The 25,365-nt window shown below is 29.5% G+C and overlaps 2 protein-coding genes across 5 annotated transcripts in view; both read left to right on the top strand.

Annotated features, from left to right (window-relative positions):
• Positions 1-13,777, top strand: part of LOC106684695 (uncharacterized) — a 122,681-nt gene extending 108,904 nt beyond the window's left edge. For both annotated transcript variants that reach the window (XM_014426923.2, XM_014426924.2), the window contains exons 2-4: positions 2,016-2,129; positions 4,464-4,653; positions 7,597-13,777. In XM_014426923.2, coding sequence (XP_014282409.1) covers positions 2,016-2,129; positions 4,464-4,653; positions 7,597-8,114 — 822 coding nt within the window. In that variant the 3' untranslated portion in view covers positions 8,115-13,777. The remainder of the gene's footprint in view (positions 1-2,015; positions 2,130-4,463; positions 4,654-7,596) is intronic.
• A 986-nt stretch (positions 13,778-14,763) lies between these two features.
• LOC106684683 (putative leucine-rich repeat-containing protein DDB_G0290503) lies at positions 14,764-23,504 on the top strand. Of its 3 annotated transcripts, none has more exons than XM_067050334.1 (4): positions 14,764-15,177; positions 15,292-15,433; positions 16,652-16,741; positions 21,111-23,504. In XM_067050334.1, exons 2-4 carry the CDS (start codon positions 15,330-15,332, stop codon positions 23,350-23,352), a joined length of 2,436 nt encoding a protein of 811 aa, XP_066906435.1. In that variant the 5' UTR covers positions 14,764-15,177; positions 15,292-15,329; the 3' UTR covers positions 23,353-23,504. The 3 variants fall into 3 exon arrangements, with proteins under 3 accessions (XP_066906435.1, XP_066906436.1, XP_014282392.1); XM_067050335.1 differs by having other exon boundaries at positions 14,764-15,115; XM_014426906.2 differs by lacking the exons at positions 14,764-15,177; positions 16,652-16,741 and having other exon boundaries at positions 15,184-15,433.
• The last annotated feature ends 1,861 nt before the right edge of the window (positions 23,505-25,365 follow it).

Here is a 25,365-nt window from a genome sequence, read left to right on the forward strand (position 1 = left end):
AAAGATTCCATCCGTGCCAGCTGATTTAAAGGGCGAGAATGATTTAATCGCCCACTCAACCTTGCCAGAGTTGACAATCCTATTTGCCTCAACCCTCTTATCTCTACTACAAGTGTAGCTCTCTATAGTTGGGGTCGTGTATTTTTCTTCTATCAGTACACACCCAGGGAAGTGTGAGCGTGCCAGGGCCTCCAGGGTTCCCGCCTCGGAGCTGGTGAACCCCCTTCCACCTCAACAGCACCCAACACTCCTCTTACAGAGTCCCTGGATAGAATCCTATTAATTCTGAACGTGGAGGGGGCATCATTAACATCATTGAAGAATCTCCTCCATGCCCCTCTTTTTCCCTTCCTAACCGCCTTGTTATAATCAATTAGTGCTCTCTTGTAGGTGTCCCAACAGCCTGTTCTTTTCGCTGTATTAAAGAGTCTCCTTGTGAGTCCTCTCAGCCTAGCCAGTTCCTCATTCCACCAGGTTGTGTTCCTGTTGGTTTGGATCCTGCATATCCTGTTATTGTCAGTGTAGGACCTTATGATCGCGTCCGTTAGGGGCGTGTTAAGGCATTCAAGCTGCCAGGTGTTCCTGATTGTTCCCGGACAACTCTTGACCTATTCCTCGAGTTGGGTACAGTAGGTGTCCCAGTTTGTCAACTTTGGACTCCTGTACACCGACTCGGTCATGTCACCTGTTAAGTCATATCTAATATACCGATGATCTGAGCATGTCTGTTCATCCGAGACGTGCCAATTCTTAATCATCGGACCTACTCGACGAGTGGCTACGGATACATCTATGACTTCCGCCCTCACTCTATTGACAAAGGTAGCCTTGCTGCCTCTGTTTAGGACCTCTAAGTCATGCTCTAAAAGATACTCTAAAAGAGACTCACCTCTCTGGTTGGTATTTGTGCTCCCCCAGAGCCAGTGATGGGCGTTGGCATCCATGGAGACCACTATCTCATCCACAGCCAGCCCGTCCACCATTTTCCTTAAGGCCGTCGTAGGAGTAGCCTCTTCATAGGGGAGATAACCAGAGGCAAATGTCACCTCCCTGTGAGTTCCCTCTTTGAGGGCCAACTTCGCTGCTGCCAAGTCCCTGGAACATAAGTGCCAAAGAGGCAGCATCTTGAGTTTACTCTTATGCAGGATACAGGTTCTGGCATGCATTGGTACAGAAATGATACTGTACCCCCGCATCCCCAGTCCACTGATCCTCCCTTTAAATAAGTAAGGTTCTTGTATTAAAATAATATCAATATCCTTACCCTTAACATACTGCTGTAGTACATTGCACGCAGCAATGCAGTGATGAAGGTTCACCTGCAGCAGCTTCATCCTCTTCTTTAATCCTCAGCTGCCGGCGGGCTCCCCGAGACAGCTCCACCCCCGGTCCCCGCCTCAGCGGAGGCCAGAGGAGTAGTGGGCCCATCAGCCCCGCCCCGGACGCGTCCCCAGCAGCCAGACCTCCAGGATCGCTCTCCACCGCCAGCTCTCTTGGTCTACATGGGGTTGTCTTTTATTTCTGTTGTGGTTCCACGAAATGAAAACATGACCCCCACCATGGTTAGAATAGGTTGGTTACCGCTTGATAAACCCCTTCCTCCTGTGTCAGAAATGACCGGGAAAGGTGTCATAAAAAAGCCAGAAATGTTTTAAATTTGATAAAACTAATTTTTAAAATTATTTGCAGAGGTATGTGTTTATGCCCTAAATTGTATGCATCGAGCTTCTGTTTTAAAGGTTCTTCTCATATCTCTTGTTAAATTCGGTTGCATTAATCTTAAAATCTTTCTATGGTATGCCGCCGATGATGCACACTAAATCATCAAACTATGAGCGAACCAGATGAAACTTTATTTGGTACTGTTATCAGGAAGCTAGAGGCCTGGTCATAGGAGTAAATTAAATTTTATATATTTCATAACACAGAATGAGAAATAATTCAATTTAGTTAATACTACTCCTAATTTAATGATTGTATTTCATATTATTCACTGTGTGATGGACCTGTTGCAGGGTAAGGCAGCAGCTGCCTGGGGGGACAGGGACAGGAGGAGCTCGGAGGTAGCACTCTCCCACCGCCCCCCGCGGCATCCTGACCAGCACAGGAGGTGGATATCCAGGAACCGGGTCAGTTCTTTAGCTTATTAACCATTAACAACGTTTGTTTTTATGTCATAAATAGATTTAAATAATAACTATGAATTTCTCCTTCTGACCAAAGAGATTATTTAGTAACTGGAACAGGTTTCAACTTGCTAAAAATGTTTTAATAGCCTGCCCCATCCTAACAAATTGTCTACTTCCATCAACAAGGATTCCACAGCTTTTATCTACCTAAATTATGAAAAAATAAAGTACAATGAAACAAATAATAATGATTATTTCTTTTTTTTTTTTTTTATTGCCATATGAGGGACAGAAGTAGACATTTTAACCACCAATTGTTTATAAAAAAAGACAAAATTGTGACTGTAAAGATTCATCCATGTATAAGCTTACAGCTTCTCTATTTCTAGGATATGCATGCAATCCAACAAAATGAATAATAACATACTATGATATATCTCTTATTATTGATACTTTAGTTTATATTATCTTACAATGCTTTTAAGATATATAAATATATATGATAATTTTAAAATTGATATATAAGAAGATATGATTATACACAAATATATAAGAAGATATAAATAATACACTAATTGTGTGCTATTTATATCTTCTAAACATCAATTTCAAAAATTCTTATCAAAAAACAATCAGAAATAGGTTGTATTTCTGATAAAATATACTGGCTGATATTGTTCATTATTGATAGAAAGATGTTGCTCACATGGTACCCATATGTAAAGGTGACATAAGAATCTACAATCTAATTAGGATAACTTTTTTCCTACTTTTCTTTTAGGAATATTTTTAATTTGTTAAAGGATGTTAACTATAACATTTAGCACTGGTCATTTTTGGAATGTTATTTCCAATTACTTATTTGTAACATACAGCATAGTAAAACTTTAGTTCAAATCCTGCTATCACATCCTTATTGCCACAAGAGCCATAAAGAATTCTCCTCTTTGATGTTAATAACATTAACTCCAAGCAGTCTCTATGTCCTTTTCAGTAACCTGCGCCCACAATGAACTATCCATTATTCAATTAGGAGTATTTTGTATAATCTCCAAATTGTAAATTTTGTGAAAATTGCATGTTTTTGTTTTGGAATGTAATAGTTTGTGCATTGAAAGGAAATTAGGAACCAAACAAATTCTAAACGTTACCTTATTTTAGTTCATATATAAGAAGTTATACATAAAATATAGTTTATTAATTGTTATGTTATCTTCCATTTAACAATCTTAATCCACGAATAAATAAAATAAAATAAATTCTTCCTTATTTAAGCTGTACCTGTCACTATCAATGCTTTAATTATTTTCTTTTTGTATTACTGCCAAGACAATTTTAATTGCTTTTGTGAAAAAGCTTCAAAAGAAGCCACTGGTTTAAACTTGATTGATGAAACCTGGCTAATCCATACCCTATAGGTGGTATTTCTTCTCTTCTCATGTAAGGAAGTTTCATACACTATTACTTTATAATTTACTGGGTGTCTGTATAATTTTACTTCTCTTTTAGTCGTCATTTTGTTTTAAATAAAATTTTAAACTTTTGCCATTTAATAGTGATTGGTTGATTTTTGGTTAATGTCAACAGTTATCCATAACTAGAGTAAATAGTATAAGTCAGAATGTGACTGCAATACATCATATTTTACAGACTGTTGAACATTTTGAAATTCTGATTTAAGCTACTTTTACCTTCTCCCAAGATAGTTCCTTGTATCTACTTAATCCCACCTCCTCCTAATTGTCCATTTCTGGCTTACAAGTTGGTCATCAATCAATTCTAGCCTGTCTATATCTTATATGGGAATATATAATTTAATATGTAACCAGCAGATTCATGATTCATTTCCTAAGTGGCCCACAAGATCATTTGTGTTGCCCAACCAGATCTAGACCCTGAACCTTAAATATATCGGCATTATCATAAATAGGATATCTCGGCATTATCATTAGCATATACCTGTTATTTAATAACTTCATTCATAGTGTTTAGGGTATATGTTTAGTTTAGCTCCTCCAATGATAATATTATGTTTTCGCCTCACATTTTATTTTATATTATAACTGTTAATTTTTGTAAACAGTAAAACCCACTATTGTTGAAAAGAATTTGGTGTATTTAGTTTTTGTTACTTTTACCAGTGTTTGAAATATTTACCATAACTGAAACCCATGTCATACAGAAGTTATGATTTTTAACCCTTTTTTTAAGTGTTCAAGGTGTATTGTTCCACTATTGTAATTTCAACCAAACTCTATTTGCATTATTCATAGTAAAATCATTTTTGATCTTTTAAAATTAAATTTTGTAGTTTGGTTTCAATAAATATTTCAGATCCAGGACTCTTCGTATGGTGGTTCAAGCAGCGAAGAAGAGGAAGGTCCAGGTGGTCTTCACAGTCAACAGAGTGCAGCTGCCAATGCTCTTTTATATGTTGGTCTTGGAACAGTTGCCATAGGTCTTGTCATAGCGTTTGTTGGAACCGGAGAAAAAGGATTTAAAACTCTTGAATTACGTCTCATAGGTATGGTGTTGTATGAATATTTTTTTAAGTTAAATTTTTATAAAGTAGCAATAATAAAATAATAAAATAAATAAAATTGTATAAATATCTATTGTATCTTAAACAATTGATTGTCATTAATTAATAGCTGATGTGAATTTAACTTTCATAATTTATTTGTAACAACATGAAACAAAAAGCAGATTATATTTTATTTCTTTATTTATACGAATACTATTATCAATTTAAGGAAAAGTAACTGAGAAAAATCTAAATATTTAATAACTTAATTTATAGTCTTGATGTACTTAAGACCCTTGTAAGGCAATATCATCTCTATACTTGAGAACCCTTGTAAGAAGTGTAATGAAAATCGCTTCAATATGATTTTTTAGAACGTTCATCATGTTGTTGAGAATCTCAGTCATTCGAAGGATATATGAAGGCTCCTGGGTAGTGCAGGAGGCTCTGCAATCAAGAATTTGATAATTTAGATGATGTTGCGTTTGGGGGGTATGGCATTTCCCCAGACGCAACATCATCTAGACTATCAAATTGAACAGGCTACGGTGGGGAGGACTAAGGAGAAGAAGAAGGCCTAAATTGAGATGGTGTGACATAGGCTAGGACTCGAAACCGCTTTTTAGATCCATTTTGATGTTAATGTTTCTCTAATTCTTCTGAAGCATAGAAATACTTTCTACAACTCACAACCATAACGATTTGTGCACTAACTGTAAGGAGACATACTAAAATAAGTTTATAGCCCATAGGATCAATCACAGAGACATAACTTACTATGAATCATAAATATTCATCTATGGTCAGCTCAAGGGTAAATTATCTGGAATTAATAAAAGAATCAATGGCTTCACTTTTTTTAGCTTTTATGTTGTATACTATGTGTCAGATCTGTTTATAATAGTTTGCCAGAAGTGATGTGAGTGTTATTATTCTTACCACAACATTATTGCAAGAATTTATAATTTGGAAATGGTCCTGTGATGGGACAAGATTTAATACCTCTTGAAGCAAAGACAGAGTAGAGACAGACTCTACTTATAATTCTAGTAATTTTATTTAACTAAAGTAAAAATCTGCATTTTAGAAGTCTCCATAGAAAATATGAAGTATCAATGTTATTGTTCAATTGTACAAAAATTGAAAGTTTGTAAATATTTTATTATTTGCCACTTCAAACTTATTGAGGATCATATCTATGATGAACTTAGCAGATGATAAGTTTTAGGAAGGTTATTCTTCTTCTGACACATCACAGGATCATTGAAAAACTTAAATGAAATTGAGGAAATCACACAGTATGTAGAACTTTATTAGCAATAAACACTATACCTAGATTTGTCCAAGAGCCCCAGAGAAGAAAAAAAGAAGTTATTTTACCCCAATTTTTTATTACTTTATTGAAAATTATAGGTCGTTAATAGACAAAATTGATGATTATACCAACCTTAGTTAGAGAAAATAAAATATGGCCGTGGTTGTTCTAGAAGTTAAAACAAATTTATTTTTGAGTTCTTTCAAGTAGTTTCTTTCAAAAGTTTTTAGTTTTTACGTATACTAGTCAATGGATACAGTAAATGTCATTAAAATGGTAAATTAATATTTACTGTTCATATTCATGCTTAATTATCAAGGTGCACGCCCCATAAAGTTTATTTTATGTAAGAAAAATCTAACATTTTCACTCATTTTTCATTTGGAGCTCAATATCCTTAAAACTAGCTATAACACTAAAAAAAACTTCATATGACATTATTTAAAGTAGAGTAAATTAATTAAAATATGACCCTAATAGAGCTGTTTACATACAATAGTTCTTGAGATACAGTGTTTCTAAAAGCAACATTTTTTCCAAATAACAAAGAATTAATTTTGGCGAATATAATGGAATCTGCTATTTCTATGAAGATTTGCTAACATTATCACCTACATTATAGTATATTCATGTAGCTTTGATTTTAGTGGAAATAGTCATCTTTATATCTGATTGTTCCTGTGATATAGGTTTTCATTAGCAAAACATTTTTTTTCCAAACAATGGTAAATCAACATTTTGTGAATTTATTTTGGCAAATAGAATGGAAACTGCTACTCCTACAAAGAAAAACGTTCTCAACTACATTATAGTATATTCATGTAGCTTTGATTTTAGTGTTAATAGACATCTGTACACCTGATAGTTTTGTGATATAGCTTTTTATTAGCAAAACGTTTTTCCCCCAACACGCGAAATCAACATTTTGTGAATTTATTTTGGCGAATATCATGGAAACTGCGACTCCTGATCTTCCTACTACTCAGTCGAGAGCTAATAGACATCTGTATGTCATTCATAGGAGTAGTAGTTTCCACGATGTTTACCAAAATATTGATTTTTCATTATTTGGGAAAAAATGCTTCTATTTGAAAAACTGGTATCTTGTGAACTATTAGATGTAAACAGTTCTATTAGGGCTCATATTTTACTAACTTTACTCTACCTTAAATGATGTTTTATTAAGCTTTTTAATGTTGTAGGCAGTTTTAAAAATGTGGAGCTCTGAAGAAAAAATTTATTTTTGTAATATTTTGAAACAGCCACCATTTTTTATTTCCCTTAATTATGATTGCCAAAGTCATAAATTTTGACTAGTATAATGCAGTATAAACTACTATTTAAGATTTTCTTTAAAGCAATAAAAAATTGGGGTGAAGTAACATCCTTTCTCCCTCCCTCTCTCCCCGGGATCTTGGACTCCTGTCCAATACTTGTTTCCAATACTTTTTCCACTTATACCTAAAGTACAATATAAATGAATTTTTCAGTTTGTTTGTAAATATCTTATTTTTTACCTTGAAGAATTGAAGAATAACTGAAATTGCCTATGAATATATTTAATTTCACTTTTCATACATTAATATTTTATTTGATGAATCATATTATAAAATAATTATTTATTGCAGGTCCAACACTAATTGCTGGAGGTCTCCTCTGCTGTCTTCTACGCATATTCTTATGTGTTTGCCCTTGTCGGAGGAAAAAAAAACGATCTGCACGTCACTTAGACAAAAATGATTATTATAGGCACCTGCCATTTAATGCTAGAACAGCAGAAGATTTTATGCTAGTCGAAAATACGTCTGGTAAAAAGAAGAAAAGGGTATCAATACTTCCCGCAGTTGCCTCAACATCAGATCCACCACCAAGGATACTCCTGCCAGAAAATCTAATCGAACTAAAGGAGATGGACTCTGATCTGCCAAGCCTTTCATCTGAGGACTCATTTAATATTGATAGAAGCTTGGCACTCCTCGAGGCCGAAAGGTTAGCCAGGCTAAAGTCTACACTTACATTTGGCGACTCCCTCGAGGGAGACCTCAGTCCGAGGGAATCAGAGCCTCTCAATTCTCCGCTCCTCTTCCAACAAGCAGATGAAGCTAAGGAATTAGTCCTTTCTCCATCAAACTTACAAAATGAGTAGGCATCAGTTTCATCAATCCATTTGGACATGGTTGGCTTGATACCCGAATATCTAGCAATGAATTTGAGTAATAAAAAATAAATAAAAACTTAATATGAGGGTATAAACAACTTATGGCTGAATGATAATATCAATTACACATAGAATTGTGCATTGTGATGTCATTAAATATTTCAATTTTTTATTATTTTAAAAATTATGGGATAGTATACAAGTAAATTCTTCAGCACCTCCAAAAAAATTTTAAATAATTGTTTATGATCAGTTTTCATGTAAATAACCCCCAGCAAAGCCACTATACATCAATAATTAGTAAAGGTTTTATTATTTTGTTGCATTGGAATAACTGATTGCATATTAAAATTGCCCCATTTATGTTACAATTCAGCTTGATATATATACAGTTATATAATACAACAATTATATTTAATATTACAATTATTACAAAGATACTCAATAAATAATGATTTGTTTATAGAATATCTGTTTTCATTTGCCAAAAACCAATGAATTATGTTTCTAAATTTATCTGTTAAATTTTGATATTTTTTTATAATCGATTTAAAATTCCCCAATTTTCATTTCAACTATTTTGAAAACTCAGAAGTCAATGAGTTAAACACTTGAGGAGATAGGTATGAATCTTTCCTGTAAATAAAATAAAATGGACTGTTGAAAAATATGAAATAAATTTTTTTAATCAACCAAACTTTGGAGTTATGGCAATTAATAAAAAATAAAATAGATTGGTGGAAATTGCCTTGCATTAAGCTTCCTTTTCCTTTCTTTTTTATCGTTATGCTAGAAATGTATGTGCATTTTAGGCGTGAAATGGTGTTGTAGTGTAGCTGGATTCAATGTTAATATTTGAAATATATATTTGGAATACAATTTTAAAGTGAACAACTGTATTAGAGTTAGAATATAACTAATTTTTAAAAAAATGAGAGTCTTATACCATTTGGGAATGGCAGTATAATGTATTTTGCTGAAAAAATATACCAAATTAAATACATTCATTATTATTTAAGATAAACCTATTAGTATTAAAATATTTGGAAAAAATATCTGAGTTTCATTTCACTCTCGTATCAAAATTAAAATTTCCTCCTCATACTATGTAACATTAAAATTAAAACATCATAAGTTACCAAAATTCCGAATATATTTGAATGGATATAAGTAGGAATATTATTATGCTATAAAATCCAATCATCGACCCCTTTTATTGTCTAAGTAAAATTTTCTACAACTAAAGAAATACATGTATGCATCTAAAAACACCCTATGAAATGTTATTTTTATTTTTTGCTGCAGTTACTATATTAGGTTGAAATAAAAGATGAAGTAAAAAATTGCGGCTATATTTGAGTTTTATTCAACTGCAATAATGGAACATAAAAAAATTTACTAATACTTATTAAGCATAATTAGACTATGAAAATAAATTAAAATTAGTTTATATTTTGTTTTTCAATTTTTATTTTAGACGGAAATGTTATATTCAAAACTTTATCAATTTCATCATTTTATTAATTGTTCCTTCATAATATCATTTGGTATAGTTTTACTAATTTTAGACTGATAATCATGTTACATGAATTGGTAAACAGCTGTTGATTAATAATTTGCACATCTCCCTCTCTCCTGAATAAATAATAGCACCTCATTCGTACTACTATTTGATTATCACTTGGTACCTTTGTTAACTTATTTTTATTTAATGATTTAAAGTAATTTTTGCAGAGTTTTATAAAACCTTCTTCAATTGATTAGGTAACTTTATTTATTTTCTTAACAAAATCATTTTATTAAATAGGTGTGTTCTAGGCAGAAAAATTCTTGCTGTTATCGTCACATAATTTTTTTTTTAAATTTAAATGGCTGGAAAGAGGTTGTTGTTTTATTCTGAAGTAATGAAATTTTGATAGTTACAAAAAAAAGTATTATTAATATTGCCAAGATTTGCATAATTTAATCAGCTAATTTCATTCTTTCTTAAACCTATTAGAACTTCCAGTTGTCCAAATGAATTGATCATTAATTAATAACATCCAAATGGCTGATGTCTTCAAAGTTTTTATTTCCTATTTATTTTCTTTTATTTATTTATTTGTTTAAGTAGCTATCCTGTATTGAAATCAAAACAAAAATATTGTTGATGGATTGTATTTTCTTAGCTACTATGTTTATTAATATGAAGTATCAATTACTTTATTAATAACCTGCTATATTAAAAAAATTAAGTCTTTGAACCAAAGGTTATTATATAATTATATATTGTTAAATTAATGAGAAAATAAATGAAACCTATTATTTACATACATGCCAGCAAAACCAGCTTTTTTATTAGCCATTTATTTATTGATGTTGAGAAACAATTATATGAATAAATCCCTTAATGACAACATTAAGTGTATTCATAGGTAGGGATGCAAACATTTTCAAACAATATTTTTTATATTTATTATTATCTATGCACTTGTTTGATCCTTAGTTTTCAAATATATTTTTTAATCAATTCTTAATTGTTTAGTTGAAATTAAATAGCTGTTTCATTTTCAAAGTATCATCTAAATTTTGTGATGTTATAATGCAGTGCTATAAGGGATTCATTTTAAAAAGTATTTTTCAAGATTTGATTACCCCCTGCTTGGTCATTTCTGATATATATTGGGTTATCTACAGATTCACTCTATTTTAGCCACGTTAGGAAGGTAACATTTTCAATACATGGGACCACCAGGAAATAAAAGTCGACCCCCTCAGGCCATATTTGATGCTGTATGTACAACAGCAATGCCTCAACTCCCTCAGCTACAGACAGCCATTCCTAGATTGTTTAATAAATTTTAAATCTAAAACATAATTTGTGTTTTAAATTATCACTCACAGCCATCTTGACTGAACTTGATAAGGTCCTCATCAGTGAATGGGTTAAGCCATAAAAAAGTATAGAATTTTATTATTATTTATATAGTTGAAAATGTCTTGAGGCTTTTCAAACTCTTTTATTATATTATTATTAATAGTAACAAGTAATATATTATGAAAATATCTCTACAGAACTATGAAAAAAATTTGACTGTGGATGTATATATTTTAAAATGTTTTTTCCTACTAACCCTTACTTGATTTTTGAACCTATATTTTAAACATTATTTTATTTATTTATTTTTTTTTTCTCAAACTTAAACTTGTTTCAATGACGATAGATAATGTTACTAACTCAAAACTTCATATTTATCAACTAAAACATTTATAGCCTCTTTTGCTGATGGCCTCTATTAATAATTTGAATTCATTAATATTAATTAAAATACCTGTAATCTATTATTACTGCATTACTAATTGAATAGCTCCCTCTAAAGAGATGCTAACTAACATTTCTTCAAAGTTTTCAGGCACAAGAAAAACTTTTCCTTTGACCAAATTAACATATTTTTACTAAAGTGTTTGACATTTATTTTAGGAACTTATATTCTTTAAAGCTACTAGTTGCATCCCTACCACAGAGTTTTTATCTATTTTCACTTGATGTAATCTCATCATCAAATTCTCTGCTTTTACTTCTGTTGTACTTGATCTCTATTGCCATTTAAGTACCACTATTTTGAAAAATAATTAATGCTAAACTTTAAAATAATACTAGCATTGTCTTATTAATTTTGGTGACATAAAAAAAATTTCTTGTAATATTAAATGAGGAATGTAAATATAAACCTGGGAAACATTGTTTGAAAGTAATTTATTAATATTAGTTTGAGTTTATTTAATAGCCATGTATTTAAAAAAAAAAAAAAAAGAAGAAGAAGATATGAAGAGTTCCTGGTAAAAAGTATTTTATCCATTTCTGACAAAATTCATTTTGATCTCCACAAACCCCATTTTGGCTCCAATAAAACTGATTCCCCAGTTAACAATAAAATCAAACTGTATAACTCATTAAAATAAGCAATATAATCCACAACATTTCAAACTTATCCTTTCAAAAAAAAATTTACAATTGCCATCCAAAATTAATTTTGTTAGAAAATGGACAAATTGCATTTTGATCTGAAATTCCTCATATTAAAAACCGAGAAACAATTTTCTAAGTAGAAGAAAAATAGATATATTCCTATTATTATGTACCAATACAATTTGCATTTAAAATTTTTGAGATTTTAAATTGTAAAAAAAAAAAAAGAAAAAATATAAAAAGAAAAGCACATTTCATATATAATTTTATAAAAACTAAATGCTGAACAGTCTGCCTTTTGTAGCCATTAAAAATTCAAAATATTTATTTTAAATTATGACATATGTTTGGAGATATAAGATTCATGATTTGAAAAAATATTGGTGGATAGTGACAAAATAATTCTTGCAATCTATTTTTCTTTGAAATTTTAATGAACCATATTACTTTTTTGATTCATAACAAAATGTATGGTTAAATGAAGATATATTTTGTCTAGATTACTCATTACCTGTATTATTATACTTCCTGACAGATATCTATTATATTTCGATGAAAAATAGTGATTAGAAAACCACGTTAAATAAATTATTATATTATTCAAACAAATGGTTATAATAATTTTATTCCTATTAGTGTAAATTATTCTAAAATGAATCTATAAATGAATAATGTGGACTTTGAACATTTCAATTTGGAATCTTAAATCTATTGAGTTAATATCATGGCCGATCCAAAATAAATCAATCAATGCAATTCAATGGATATTACTCAATGTACACTTTACTTTTTTTAGACATACGTGTTTTCATTGAGCATTATTATAGGTAAGTTCAAAGTTATCATCATTTTATAAATAATAAAGTGACCAGTCATTGCAAGTTATTTGATTCCTTTCTTTAAAAAAGAACCAAATTGGAATATATTTTCATTGAAATTTTTTTTTAATTTCTCCAAAAATATGAAAAAAAAAATGAAGTGAATTCTCTTTCTTTCACTTCTAAGGATTCTGCTATAGAATCTGATTTTTTCTTATATATTTTTTTATTCTACTCGTTGATGTAAATTTCATTTTTATAAGTTAAATTTGAAATAATTTAGTAATTTTATATTCTTATTGATATATTATTTGAATTTTGACCATATAGGATTTTGTGACAAAGCTTCATGGCCATTGATTCAATAAAAATAAATAAATATAGAATCTGATAACCGTCAAGTCTTTTCTATCCAATTTCTCTTTGGTAAGCTACAGTCTAAGTTATTGTTGGTTCTTCCTCAGAGTATTTGTCCTCTCTCTACCTTTGTTTCATAAGTAAAACTCATCGTTGAGTCTTCACAGCCAAAACACGAAAGCCCTTATTATACACATTCAGTTGGCTTTATGTTCAGATTAAACCCTATTGTTATATTTCTGACTTAGCCTCTTATGTTTTCCATTCTTTTTTTCCATACCTCATACACATTCCCTGGGGTTGGCTCTCATGCTTTTTAGCAAATATACGAAATTCGATTTTCAGTTTAGTAAAGTTTTTTAGGTAGTTTTGCATATAATTCCTTGGTATCTTTTATCATCTAGCTATGATTTTTTTAAATTAGGTTCTGAAGATATGTCCTTACAGAGGATTCCAACTACTAAGCACTAGCTATCTTAAGAATATAAAGTTAAAAGATTTGTAAATAAACAATGATTTTTTAAAATCCTCCCTCCAAAAAATGATAACTCATTCTAATTCATTGATAGCTTCTTTGGCCAAAGTTCTGAAAATCTGGTCACTTTATTTGTCATTAGTTCAAGGCTGAAACTGAATTAGTTAAAAATATTTTCAGTTTCTCAAGACTTTTAAGATGAAGAATATTCATTACCTTTATTAATTTTATTAAATTATTCTGAAAATAAAGGTTCATTTTAGAATAATTGCGATCTGAAACCACAATACTTAACAAGTATCCTATTATATTTTTATATGAATTTTTATATATTGAAACTTTATGATTCTTGAATCATTTATATCAAGTGATGAATGAATTCAAGTAATTTTTTTCCATACAAAAAAGAATGAAAATAGTTTTAGCAAGGACTTGAAATATGGTAAATATTTTTTGAAGGATAAATATACTAAAGATATAATATATTTACGATATAACTGAAGGATTTGTAAACATATCTAATTTCCATGTAAGTATATAGGGTGAAAAAAATACTCAGAATAATAGTATTTGAATATTGTAGCAAATTATGTTTTAATACTTGTACATAAACCTATCCTGCAGCTTAAAGAAATTAATAAAACTTAGTGGATCATTATTTTGCTAAGATTACAAGTCTCTTTTATTATTTTCTTTTTTTATTTAACCATCAATTAATAATTTTTTTAAGTTACGGATTCAGAAGTTGAAGTTTCCATTCAAAATGTTGTGCTATGATTTAAGCTTAGAACACAACATTAGTCGCATGAATTCTGAGAATTCATTTATTTAAGCTACATGTAAAATAATTTAGAATACTGTGTTTCAAAAAACGTATCTCATAGAAATATGTTTAAATACTGGTCTTTGTAGTGCTTAAAACTACAAATTGATGTATAGAATTAAAAGTTTTAAGCATATAGATTTTGTAATTTTTTATAATTTATGTTTCACCTATTTCTGACAAATAAATCATATGTTTTTTTTTTATTTATAAATATGTCTCCTGACTATTGCATACTTTTCAATCTATATTATAGACTATACAATTTGGTTGTTTTCAATAATGAAGAATTTAGTTTTCATTGCATAAGAAAACTAAGTGTAACGTTCAATAAATATTTTACATAAACTTTTTTTTTTCATTACCAGTTTCAAAGGTTATATTTTTATATTTATTTTTAATAATTTGTACACATTGAAATTACAGGTGTTATTTTTTTATTTTGTTATATATTTTTCAATTTGCTTATTTGTTAAATATATCTATTATGTAAATATTAGGGTAAAATAAATGGATTTATCATAAAAGGTTTTGTTTACCATGGATTAGAGAAAATAAAGAAACCATGTATTTACAAATATATATATATATATGATTTTATTAATAAACATAGTTTAAAAACTTATGAAGTTAGTTTTTTTTTTTTTACATTGCTCGACCACGAATCCCTAGAATTATACTTTGACATAGTTTTTTTTATGTTTTGTTTTTTGCAAGTTGAGAAATTTCCTATTTGTATTCAGGAAAAGAAAAAGGGACCCGATGGCTATAAAAGAAAGGGATGATTCTGTACAGGATTTTTTATAACAAATATGAAGTGAATGATTTTATGAAGTTCTTAATTTTCCTTTCTATGATTATCACTTCTTCTCAGGCAGCTAGAGTGTAAGTAAATATAATATTTTTTATTTAAAAATAATCTCAGAATAGTTAGGTTATAAATAATTTTATAAGTGCTAAAATGTTCCCTCACCATGTGTTGAATACGCTGTCCTATAAATAACCCTTATCAGTGTCAAGTAATGATTTCTTCTATTCAAGAATACAAATTTTATATTTTGTAATATGTCTTATTCAAATACCATTTCTTTTTTTAAAAACTTCATCCAGCAACAGCAGTAGGTAATGTTTTACACTAAGCCCATCCTCACTGACCATCAGTATTGTGTTGCCAAAAGAGGTTGAAAGGAATATAATTATATAAATATATAAATATTGAATTAATACAAAAAATGAATATTTAAAACCTCAACAGCTGTATTTTTTTTAACTTTTTCTTTTCTTCATATATATTTTTAATTGAAAATATAATTATGACCTTACTACTGTTTTTCGCACCTTTTAATATAAATTTCTTAATATATTCATGAACATTTGAATATTGCATTTGGGTGGTTCTCCAAATTATAGTGATACTGGAGTATTCAATCTAAGGCATGTGTCTTATTGATTTTTTTTTGCTTTTGATGAGTTTTTCTCGTCTCTGTATATAAAATTCATTAAAAAAAAAAATTCATTCCCTTCAATCAGATTTCTTTTTTGTAGTTTCAAATCCTCAGTTATCACTAAAATTACCTGTAATGAAATCAGTTTTGGTTAAAACTTCTATTCTATGAACTCTGGATTTGTTATTCGTATAAGAAAACCTTTAAAAATATAAGCTCTAAAAATATGGCTTTAAAAATAAAGGTTATAGCTGCTTTTAGAAATGAATACACTATTATTTTAAATGCTGCTAGTAAACCTATAGATATAACTTATTCGAAAGATTGTGGCTGGAAAATTTCTCATTTACCAAATTCCCATCAGTTTCTGTGTGTGAATCTCCAGGATGGAATTTCATGAAACCCAAAAAATAACTGTGTAGAAAAAACACTGCCTATAGTCAGAAAAATCATTATTTGCAATTTCACATTTTTTTTTTTCACTATTGCACAGTTTTGTCTCCTATCATAGTCCTTTTAACGAGCGTCATGGTTTTTAAATATTCCCCAATTTAACTTGGGTCAACAAGTTTTAAACTTCAAATTATCATTACCTTGTATCAATCATTCTCATTACCACTATCGAATCAATTGTTAGTTTCTTATCTGCCAACCTTAGATGGAATGCTGAGTTTTTCCAAAAGAAGATGAATGCGATCGATATCTACCCAGACCTTTTTTTAACAGAAACAAGGCAAGGATTGAATAGGTATATCAATAAATATTTGAATTAACAGTTATTTTAAATTATGAAAAATATCGTAAAATAATAATTCTACTAATTTCTCAAAGAAAAATGTCAATGGATATTTTCTTATAAGAAAAATGAGCCTCAAATTCAAATTTTAAGTCATAAAATTTTTAATTTTTAGTAGCTTTTTGTTATTACACGTTGAAAAAAAAAATGAGTTTTATACCTTCCTACTATTTCAAGATGGCAACTGTGAAAAAGTATTGTTTTTTTAAAGGAAAATTGAACTTATTTTTTTCATAATCTTTTTCAATTAATTTAAATTTATTGGGTCTTGTGAAAATATTGGTTTAAAAAATAATTCATAGGTAAGTAAAATTTTTTAATTGTTAGACCCTTAATTTTTCACACACTAAAACTGAAGCTTAAATTTTTCTTCTGCAGATAGGAGATTTTGTTGTTGTGATAATTGTATTTTTTTGTATATTAATATAAATATAAAAATATTATTGTTTTTTATTTATTTATTTTTTGTATATGTAAAAAAATTTTAGTGATTTTAATTTTTTTTAACTTCCACATTTTGGTTACTTGAATTTTTTATTCTGACAGCCAATTATGATTGTAGTTTGAATCAGTTTGAGAACATTATTTAATAATTTCTAACATCTTTTCATAGTTGCTTTGTTTTACTGACTTATATTTTTATTAGTTTTTTATAGTTTATCAGTCATGTCACATTCAGATTAGTCAGGAACCATGCTTCGGTTGCATTCGCTTACTTTTGGAAATTACATACATTACGCGTTCCATCTAAAGCTGAAAATTTTTATGAGAATCACCCATATAGTAAGGAGTGTGATTGTGTAAAATTGAGAACATGATTTTTCTACAGAAATTCACATTAAGGTTCTTTGAGTCCAAATAACTAAGACTCGCAGGATAGTCTGCATTCATGTGAATATCCTAGCTCCGAAAAAAAGTTGTATGAAGGTATGCCTGAAGTGTGAAATTTTTTAGCTAAAATCGGCTCCCTTATTCTAATTTAAACAGACTAACAAGTCTTAGATTATTGAGTTTTTAAAAGATAAGCTTCCTCCAATTTAATAACATTCAATTTTGTTTATTTCAAATAATTAAACATTTTCCATTGTTAGTAGAAATAAAAAATGCATAAATAAGAAATTTTAAAGAATTGGATAATCAACTAAAGAAGAAAATAGATGTTTTTGTGTTTCCATAGTTATAAGGACAATAGTTGTAACATTTTGACTATTTTTATAACAACTGTGGAAACACAAAAAACATAGTAATAGTAGTTATTTCCTTAACCTTCTTCCTCTTAGGCTCTGCAGTCCAAAATAGACTTTGCCAATTCGACCCCTCTCTTCTCTATTCACAGCCCTTCTTCTCTAGGCAGTCACTCCAATCCTCCTGAGGTCTTCTTCCATGTCCTTTTGCCAGGTTTTCTTAGTGTGTCCTCCCTTTCTTTTTCCAGTGAATGTTTCTCTTATGACCTTTGCTATTTTTCATTGAGTAACCTTATGACATATCCAAGCCAGCTATTCTTCTGGACTTAATAAATAGCACAATATCTTCGTTTCCATTTAGGCCACCTAATTCTTTATTATTTCTTATGCGCCAGGTATGTTCACATATTGGACTAAAATGTATCTCATGATTTCCTTAAGCTCTAAATGGAGTAAGGGAAAGTATTGCAATAAATAAGAATAATAAAGAACTTGGCATTGAAAAAAAAGCAAGGATTAACTTCAGTTCAAAGTACGGAGGTAAATGAAAGTTCTCTGATGCACAACTGAGTTGGATTCATATTGGATATACTCCTAAGATAGTACTGTAGACTGTGGTTGATGCAATCTGTCCCAGTACTTTGGGACAGATTGCAACAACCACAGTCTACAGTACTATCTTTAGAGAATGGCTAATATAAAATAAAAAAAATTTATTGTTTAAGTTATGCCAATATGAAGGAAGCAAAGCAGCAATATTTGATGAAGATAGAAGTATACTGATAGAAGTACTGGTTAGATAGTGGATAATTTGATTTCTGTTATCCAAACTGGCACTGCTTAAAACTGACCAAACCCATTTCACATTACTCCATTAGATGGAATAAAAACATTGATTGCAACCATTAATGAAATAATAAATATGTTATAATGTGGTATATAGTAATCTATACATATGGTATAGGTACTACAAGAAATCCATTGTTTCCAAAAAAAAAAAAAAAAAAAAGGTCATTCCATATTTTTTTTCAAATAACAAATTATAGCAACTTTATAAAATTTACAAGTCAGAATGAAAATATTAAAAAATAATATATATTTATATATACTTGGGTTAGAGGATATCATCTGTCTTATATACTAAGATAAATAGCAATATGTAAAAAAAAAAACAGGTAAAAGAATATTTCAGTCTTCAAAAATTAAAATTAAATCGGAGAAAGTACTATAATTTTAACAGAAAGCGATGTGGCTTCAAAAATTTAAACACCACTTCTCACTTGTCCATTCTATCTGAAGGACAATTAATAGCATGGACAGCTGAGAGGTTCTACTGTTATCTTAAACTCCCATTTTATTTTTCCTTATTTCCTTTCTAAATCTCTGTTATATGATCAACCCTATCTTGAATACTTTTTTACTGAAATTCTAATTTCACTGGTTCTGTTTGTGTAAGTATTTTTAACAGTAATATGCTGAGTTGAAATGGGTTATTCGTAACTGTTGACACAAGTATTATATTTAGCATAGTACCGAAGCACTTTGCTTATATTTCATAAAAGCCTCAGGTCAAACTGTAATTTATCCCCACCTCTCCCAAAATCAAGAAGTTCTGCCATCTTTATTTTTTAAATGATAATCCTATTTAATCTTTTAATATTTTTTTATTTTACTACCAGTGCTGTTGATTTGCAGGTATTTACCAGATTTTTCACCTAAGCGGGTGATTGTCAGGTGTTTGAGTAAAATGGATTTACGTAATATATAGGTGTGCTAGTGCAGTGTTGCTCTAGTTTTTTTAGTAAATCATTATGGACTTCTTCTATTACTAACAAGTTATTATTTTTCCTTAGATATTGAATTTTAGGACAAAAGCATTCCTATACCATTTGTGGCCCATGACATATTTCTTTTTGAGGCCCAGGATTGAATTATTTTTGAAGGACGGGATGTATATAATTTTTGGACCTTGGGCTCATTTGTTTTTGGGGCCTGGAGTGGAATCATTTTTAGGGTTTTGGGCCGATTGTTTTTGGGGTCTGGGGCGGATTATCTTTGGGACCCGAGTCAGATACAATTTTTTCTTCCAGTTACCATCCAACACCATAACTATTGAAGAGCTAAATAAAAACTTTGATTCAAATTAATTTCAAGATCAAAAATAATCAAAACAAAAAACAATACATAAGAATGATGTTTTCCTGCCTATCGTCATTACATTTGGTAAGGTTGATATGTTATGACAGTAGACTGTCAAGAGGTATACAATGACTGTGGCTACAACTTTTATAGCAATAACTGAAACTGCACAATTTTTCATTGTCAAGGCATATAGATGTGATAGATAACGTGACAGTTGCTCCATTGTATCACTTTTACTATCAACTATCATACCAGAACTAATGCGACAGAAAAATCATGACTGTAATAATCATTCAGCCAACCAAGAGTGGGTTAAGTGGCAAGAATTTGTCAGGCAAAACGGGTATTTTTTAGTTGAGTGAATCGGCAGCACTGGTCACTACCCAAATAACACATCATACAACACTTCAAGGGAAAAAAAGTACTCTACTTCTTGTAGTTTATTTATTTTCCCCAATAACTACCATTCTTTATAAATGACAAAGTCATTGCTTGTCAACTATGTTGCATGAATAGAGTTTTATGTTCCTTTTATTCTCTTGAATTGAAAGTTGCTTAAAATAAAACCAATTGAATACCATCATCTTCAGTTCCAACTCGTTTGATTTCTATGATAAATCAGATAAAAAACTAATCATCATTCAAGAGAGATAATCTCCTAACATTATGTGATCTCTGAAATAGTCAGTAGGATGCTTTATCGATCCTGGTTTAATCGCTGGGGATCCTATACCAAGAGCTACGGTATTAAGGCAGTGACTTTGTGTGAACCAACTCTTTGCACCTGATTGACTAAAGGTCTAATCTCTATACAGATGGGTCCCTGCTTAAATGAGCAGAACTTAATGTAGGGAGAGTTGTAACCATAATGATTACTCAAATATAATCCTTTTTTTCTGTTAAGTGTATTGAAATTTATTAAAACTATGAATTTAAATCACTAGTGTGTTTCTTTAAATGCATTAAACATTCATGTCAATCAATACATTTTTCAGGCATTCATCTCAAAAAAGTCCTTTACAAAATAACTTAAATGAAACATTATCTGATCAAGATTTTGAGGATTCTTTAAATCCTAATGTATTATCAGAACAAAACTATTCCTTACCAGATTTATTGGAAAAAGACCAGTTAATAGAAAATGAAATAAATTTTCTGTCTTCAACTCTCCATAATATAAATAGCTTAAAGAAAAAAAAAAGTTTACAGTCTAAAAAACACCGAAACATCATAAAAATGGTGTGTGACAGTGATAATCTCATTTCCCAAATGACTTTGCATATGAATTTTTTAGACAACTCAAAGGATGAAAAGCATCATGACTTCACGTTCAAAAAAATATTTAATGCCGATGATCCTAAAAATGAAGTTTTGTTCTCTTACCCAGAGGTTACAGAAACTTTATCTGAGAAGAAGTCAGATGAAAATGGTGAAAATCCAGTAAAAGAAATGGAATTTTCAGTCTCAAAACCATATAATGAGAATGAATCTTTTAAAAAGGACAATATTAATTATCTCCTTTTAAATGAGGAATATGACACTTACCCAGTATCTAAGAAAAAAAAATCTAAAACACAGGCTTACACTAAGGATGATTATAAATCAGAAATTAAAAAATTTAATAGTGGTTTTAGGGTGGAATCATCAAAGTTAAATAGGGAAAACTATTCAAATATTCATGTAAAAGAGAAAAAAAAAAATAACAAAGTGAAATTTTGGGTTACTGCTATGGCTTTTACTGATACTTTGCAAAATTCAGAAGACTTTGAAAAAAACAATTTACTTCACAAGTTGCATATATCTCAATCATCTGAAGCTTTAGATCCACTTCCGTTGAATAGCTACACCACGGAAGCTGAAGATTTCAACTCTGTCCTTGATAATAATGACAGTATTATTCCTGAAGTTATTGATAATATTGAGCAGGCACAAAACAATACTCAAAATGATCAATATAACAGTTTTAGTGATAAAGAATTTGATGGAGAGAATAAAAATAATGAAGAAGTATTAAATTATTCGAAAAAATTTAAAAAATACAAACTAGAGAATTCAAAACATACCATTGACGAAAATGAAAGTATTAACCAATTAGATAATTCATTCCTTTATGATTACCCAGTTAGTTATAAAAAACAATATCATTTTAAAACATTAAACAAAGATAATGACCAAATCAACAAAGCAAAAGTAAAAAAAAAATATAAATTGTGGAAAAATAACTTAGTAGCCCAACCTAAAATGAAAAGTATCATTTCCTCAAATAGAGCCCAATTTTTTGGAGAAACAGATTCAGCAGCCATCTCTGGAAAAAAAAAGAAAACATTAGAAAGGCAAAAAGTAATTGAAAATCTAAAATTTATTTTGGGTAAGCAGAACAGTGAACATCCCAGAACAGATAGAAATCTTCTTCAATCAAAATATTTTCCTAAAGAAAAAATAAAGGTTTTACCAAAAATGTTTAATTTCTCAAAAACATTTAGAAAAAAAAACAGCACGAAAGTATTTAATATTTTAGATAATGGAAATAATTATGAGCCATGTAATCAAATAGATGATAGGGAAATAGACTCAAGCAGTACTATGGAAGAAATTTTGTTAGCATACCAAAATCAAAACATACCATTCCATATTTATGATGTAGATATGAATGATAATGATGTGAAAACTAAACTGAGGAATGAAGAATTATTTCATTTAACAAATAGTGGAAAAAATAAAAAATCTGTAAAGCGAAGAGATTTAAATTCAAAATTGGATATATATCATAAAAAAGAAAACAAATTAACTAATACAAAAGGTAACGACAAACAATATGAACCCAATCAACATGAAAAATATTTTGTCAAGAGACAGGCAGATGACAAAGGAGAAGAGATAAGGAAAGGGGTATTTCTTAAAAAAGGGATACCATTACAATTTAATCCTTATCAGGGAGTCAATGAACTTGATAATAAGCAACTTTTAGGCCTTCGGACCATGTCTCCAGTTGGAAGATCTCAAATGAAGCTTAGAAATGAAAATGAGAAACCAAATTCCCAAGCAGAAAACAGTTTTAAGTCTAAAGAACAGAAGAATTCCCAATCAAATTATGAAAACTTGAAGATAGATGTAAAAAGAGATGCCATGAGTGGCAGTACATACCAGAAAGCTTATAGGAGATTTTTGCGGGATATTGCTTTAATCAAGTTTTTGGATGACAAATGTAATGGCGAATCTATATTTTTTTCTAATTGAATTGAATTTGATTAAGATATCAATACAAAGCAAGGGGATGAAAAAAAAATGTAACACCTTTTTAAAGAAATTCCTGATTCTTAAACAGCAAGTAAAGATTCTTCTTAAAATGTGTTGTAAAAGCAAACAAATAAATATTCTTATAAAATCAAGCTATAATTTATTTAAAACATACAGTTAATAAATTAAACATCATTTTAAAATAATTATATTATTATATCAAATATACCTACAGGCTAAAACCATATTAAATGCTCTACCCTTGTTATTCATTAATTTCATTTCATTTTTCATGATTACCAAATTAAAAATATCATCAAACTTTTATTTATTTATTATTATTACTGTATTAAAGAAAAAAAGTACTTTTTTATGTTTAAATTAGATTTTCCCATCTTCTATAATAAAGGTTAGAGCTTAGATTATCTTCTTGTCCCAAGTATTCTATTTTTATTACCATTTAATATAAACTGCTGAACTGAAAAAAGGGCACCCTTTGACATTCATTTATATGTTCTGTGGATTATTTGTTGTGAACTTTTCCTCTTTACATAAATCATTACACATTTTAATGATAAGAGGGTGTGAAATTGATAAATAAATTTATTGGTAAAAAGAGAAAATTATTATAAACAAATTTTAATTCATTTACAATAATTAAATTATTAGGTTATTAGTCGACCATGTAGAATTCAAGGAAGATGGTCTAGGTGGTGGTAAGGAAAAAAAAAAAAAAGGTATTCAAATAACAAAAAAAAAAATTTAATATTTATATAAATGATTAATAAATAATTATGAGAGATAGTTGACTGCGGATGATGAATGAGGAGAAGATGGTTGGGGGTGCGGTCAATGAAAAACACAAATAAGTACGATTAACTTATTTTAATGTGCCAACGTTTCGGCTAGAGTTTCTAGCCTTCTTCAGGGCTGTTAGCTGGAAGATCAAACGTCTAACCTAGATTAGACGTTTGATCTTCCAGCTAACCTAGATTAGACGTTTGATCTTCCAGCTAACAGCCCTGAAGAAGGCTAGAAACTCTAGCCGAAACGTTGGCACATTAAAATAAGTTAATCGTACTTATTTGTGTTTTTCATTGACCGCACCCCCAACCATCTTCTCCTCATTGATTAATAAATATTATGATAAAGGAGATGGACCACAATGCACCCTCCTTCTTAATTCACGTAAGGTTAACCATCTATATAGAATAAATATTATTTATTACATAAATAATATATTGTTTCTATAAATAGTTTCTTTGCTATTTGAGTAATTTTTTTACTATCATCTGGACTGAATTCCTACAATAATTAAAAACATATATTTTTTCTTTTAAAAAGAAACTGAGCAGTTAGTATTACCTTATAACTTGTAACAACTCAACTATTCTAATAAGGCTTACAAGATCTATAAATTTATACCATCCCAAAACACCATTAAGTTTTGCCTTTTTCCACATAGCTACAGGACATGATTTCCCGGCAGGGCAGCCCATCTGCATAAAATATGTTCATTCACCTCACTGGAGTTTGCTCTTAGTCACCAGGGCCCTGTTTCATAATAAAGAACAAACTAATACTATTAGTCTTGTCAACTTAACTTAATACAATTACACTGACTTGTACAATAGTAACTTTTACTTTAGTACTTTTTAACTCCTGTAATATCACTAATAGTCCTCCCTATTATGAAAAAAAAATAAGTATAAGAGTAATTGCCACGTTGTTTCTATATTTGTAGTTTTAACTAATACTTTCATCATTTAAGCTTTCATCATGAAACAGGGCCCAGAGGACATGCATGCAGCATATTGAAACCTTTGCCAGCAGTAGTATTGGGCAAAAAATAATAAATAATGAATAAAATTCAATATTTTATTTATGGTTATTAAATAATCCATTTGTTTGTTTTTTGTATTATTTGGTGAATAAAGTTATTCGTCATTTTTCAATCAGTATTCAAATAAAAATAATTATTCAAACTAAAATATTTATTTGAACAATATATAA

Source organism: Halyomorpha halys, unplaced genomic scaffold, assembly GCF_000696795.3.
Source record: "Halyomorpha halys isolate HHAL.00 unplaced genomic scaffold, Hhal_1.1 Scaffold602.1, whole genome shotgun sequence".
In the NCBI taxonomy this organism is placed as follows: Eukaryota; Metazoa; Arthropoda; class Insecta; order Hemiptera; family Pentatomidae; genus Halyomorpha; species Halyomorpha halys.

Bases quoted from the DNA above. Each gene is read 5' to 3' on its own strand.
- LOC106684683 (XM_067050334.1), top strand. From the start codon at position 15,330: ATGATTCTGTACAGGATTTTTTATAACAAATATGAAGTGAATGATTTT. The intron at 15,434-16,651 runs GTAAGTAAATAT...TGCCAACCTTAG, and splicing joins TCTTCTCAGGCAGCTAGAGT to ATGGAATGCTGAGTTTTTCC. The intron at 16,742-21,110 runs GTATATCAATAA...TACATTTTTCAG, and splicing joins ACAAGGCAAGGATTGAATAG to GCATTCATCTCAAAAAAGTC.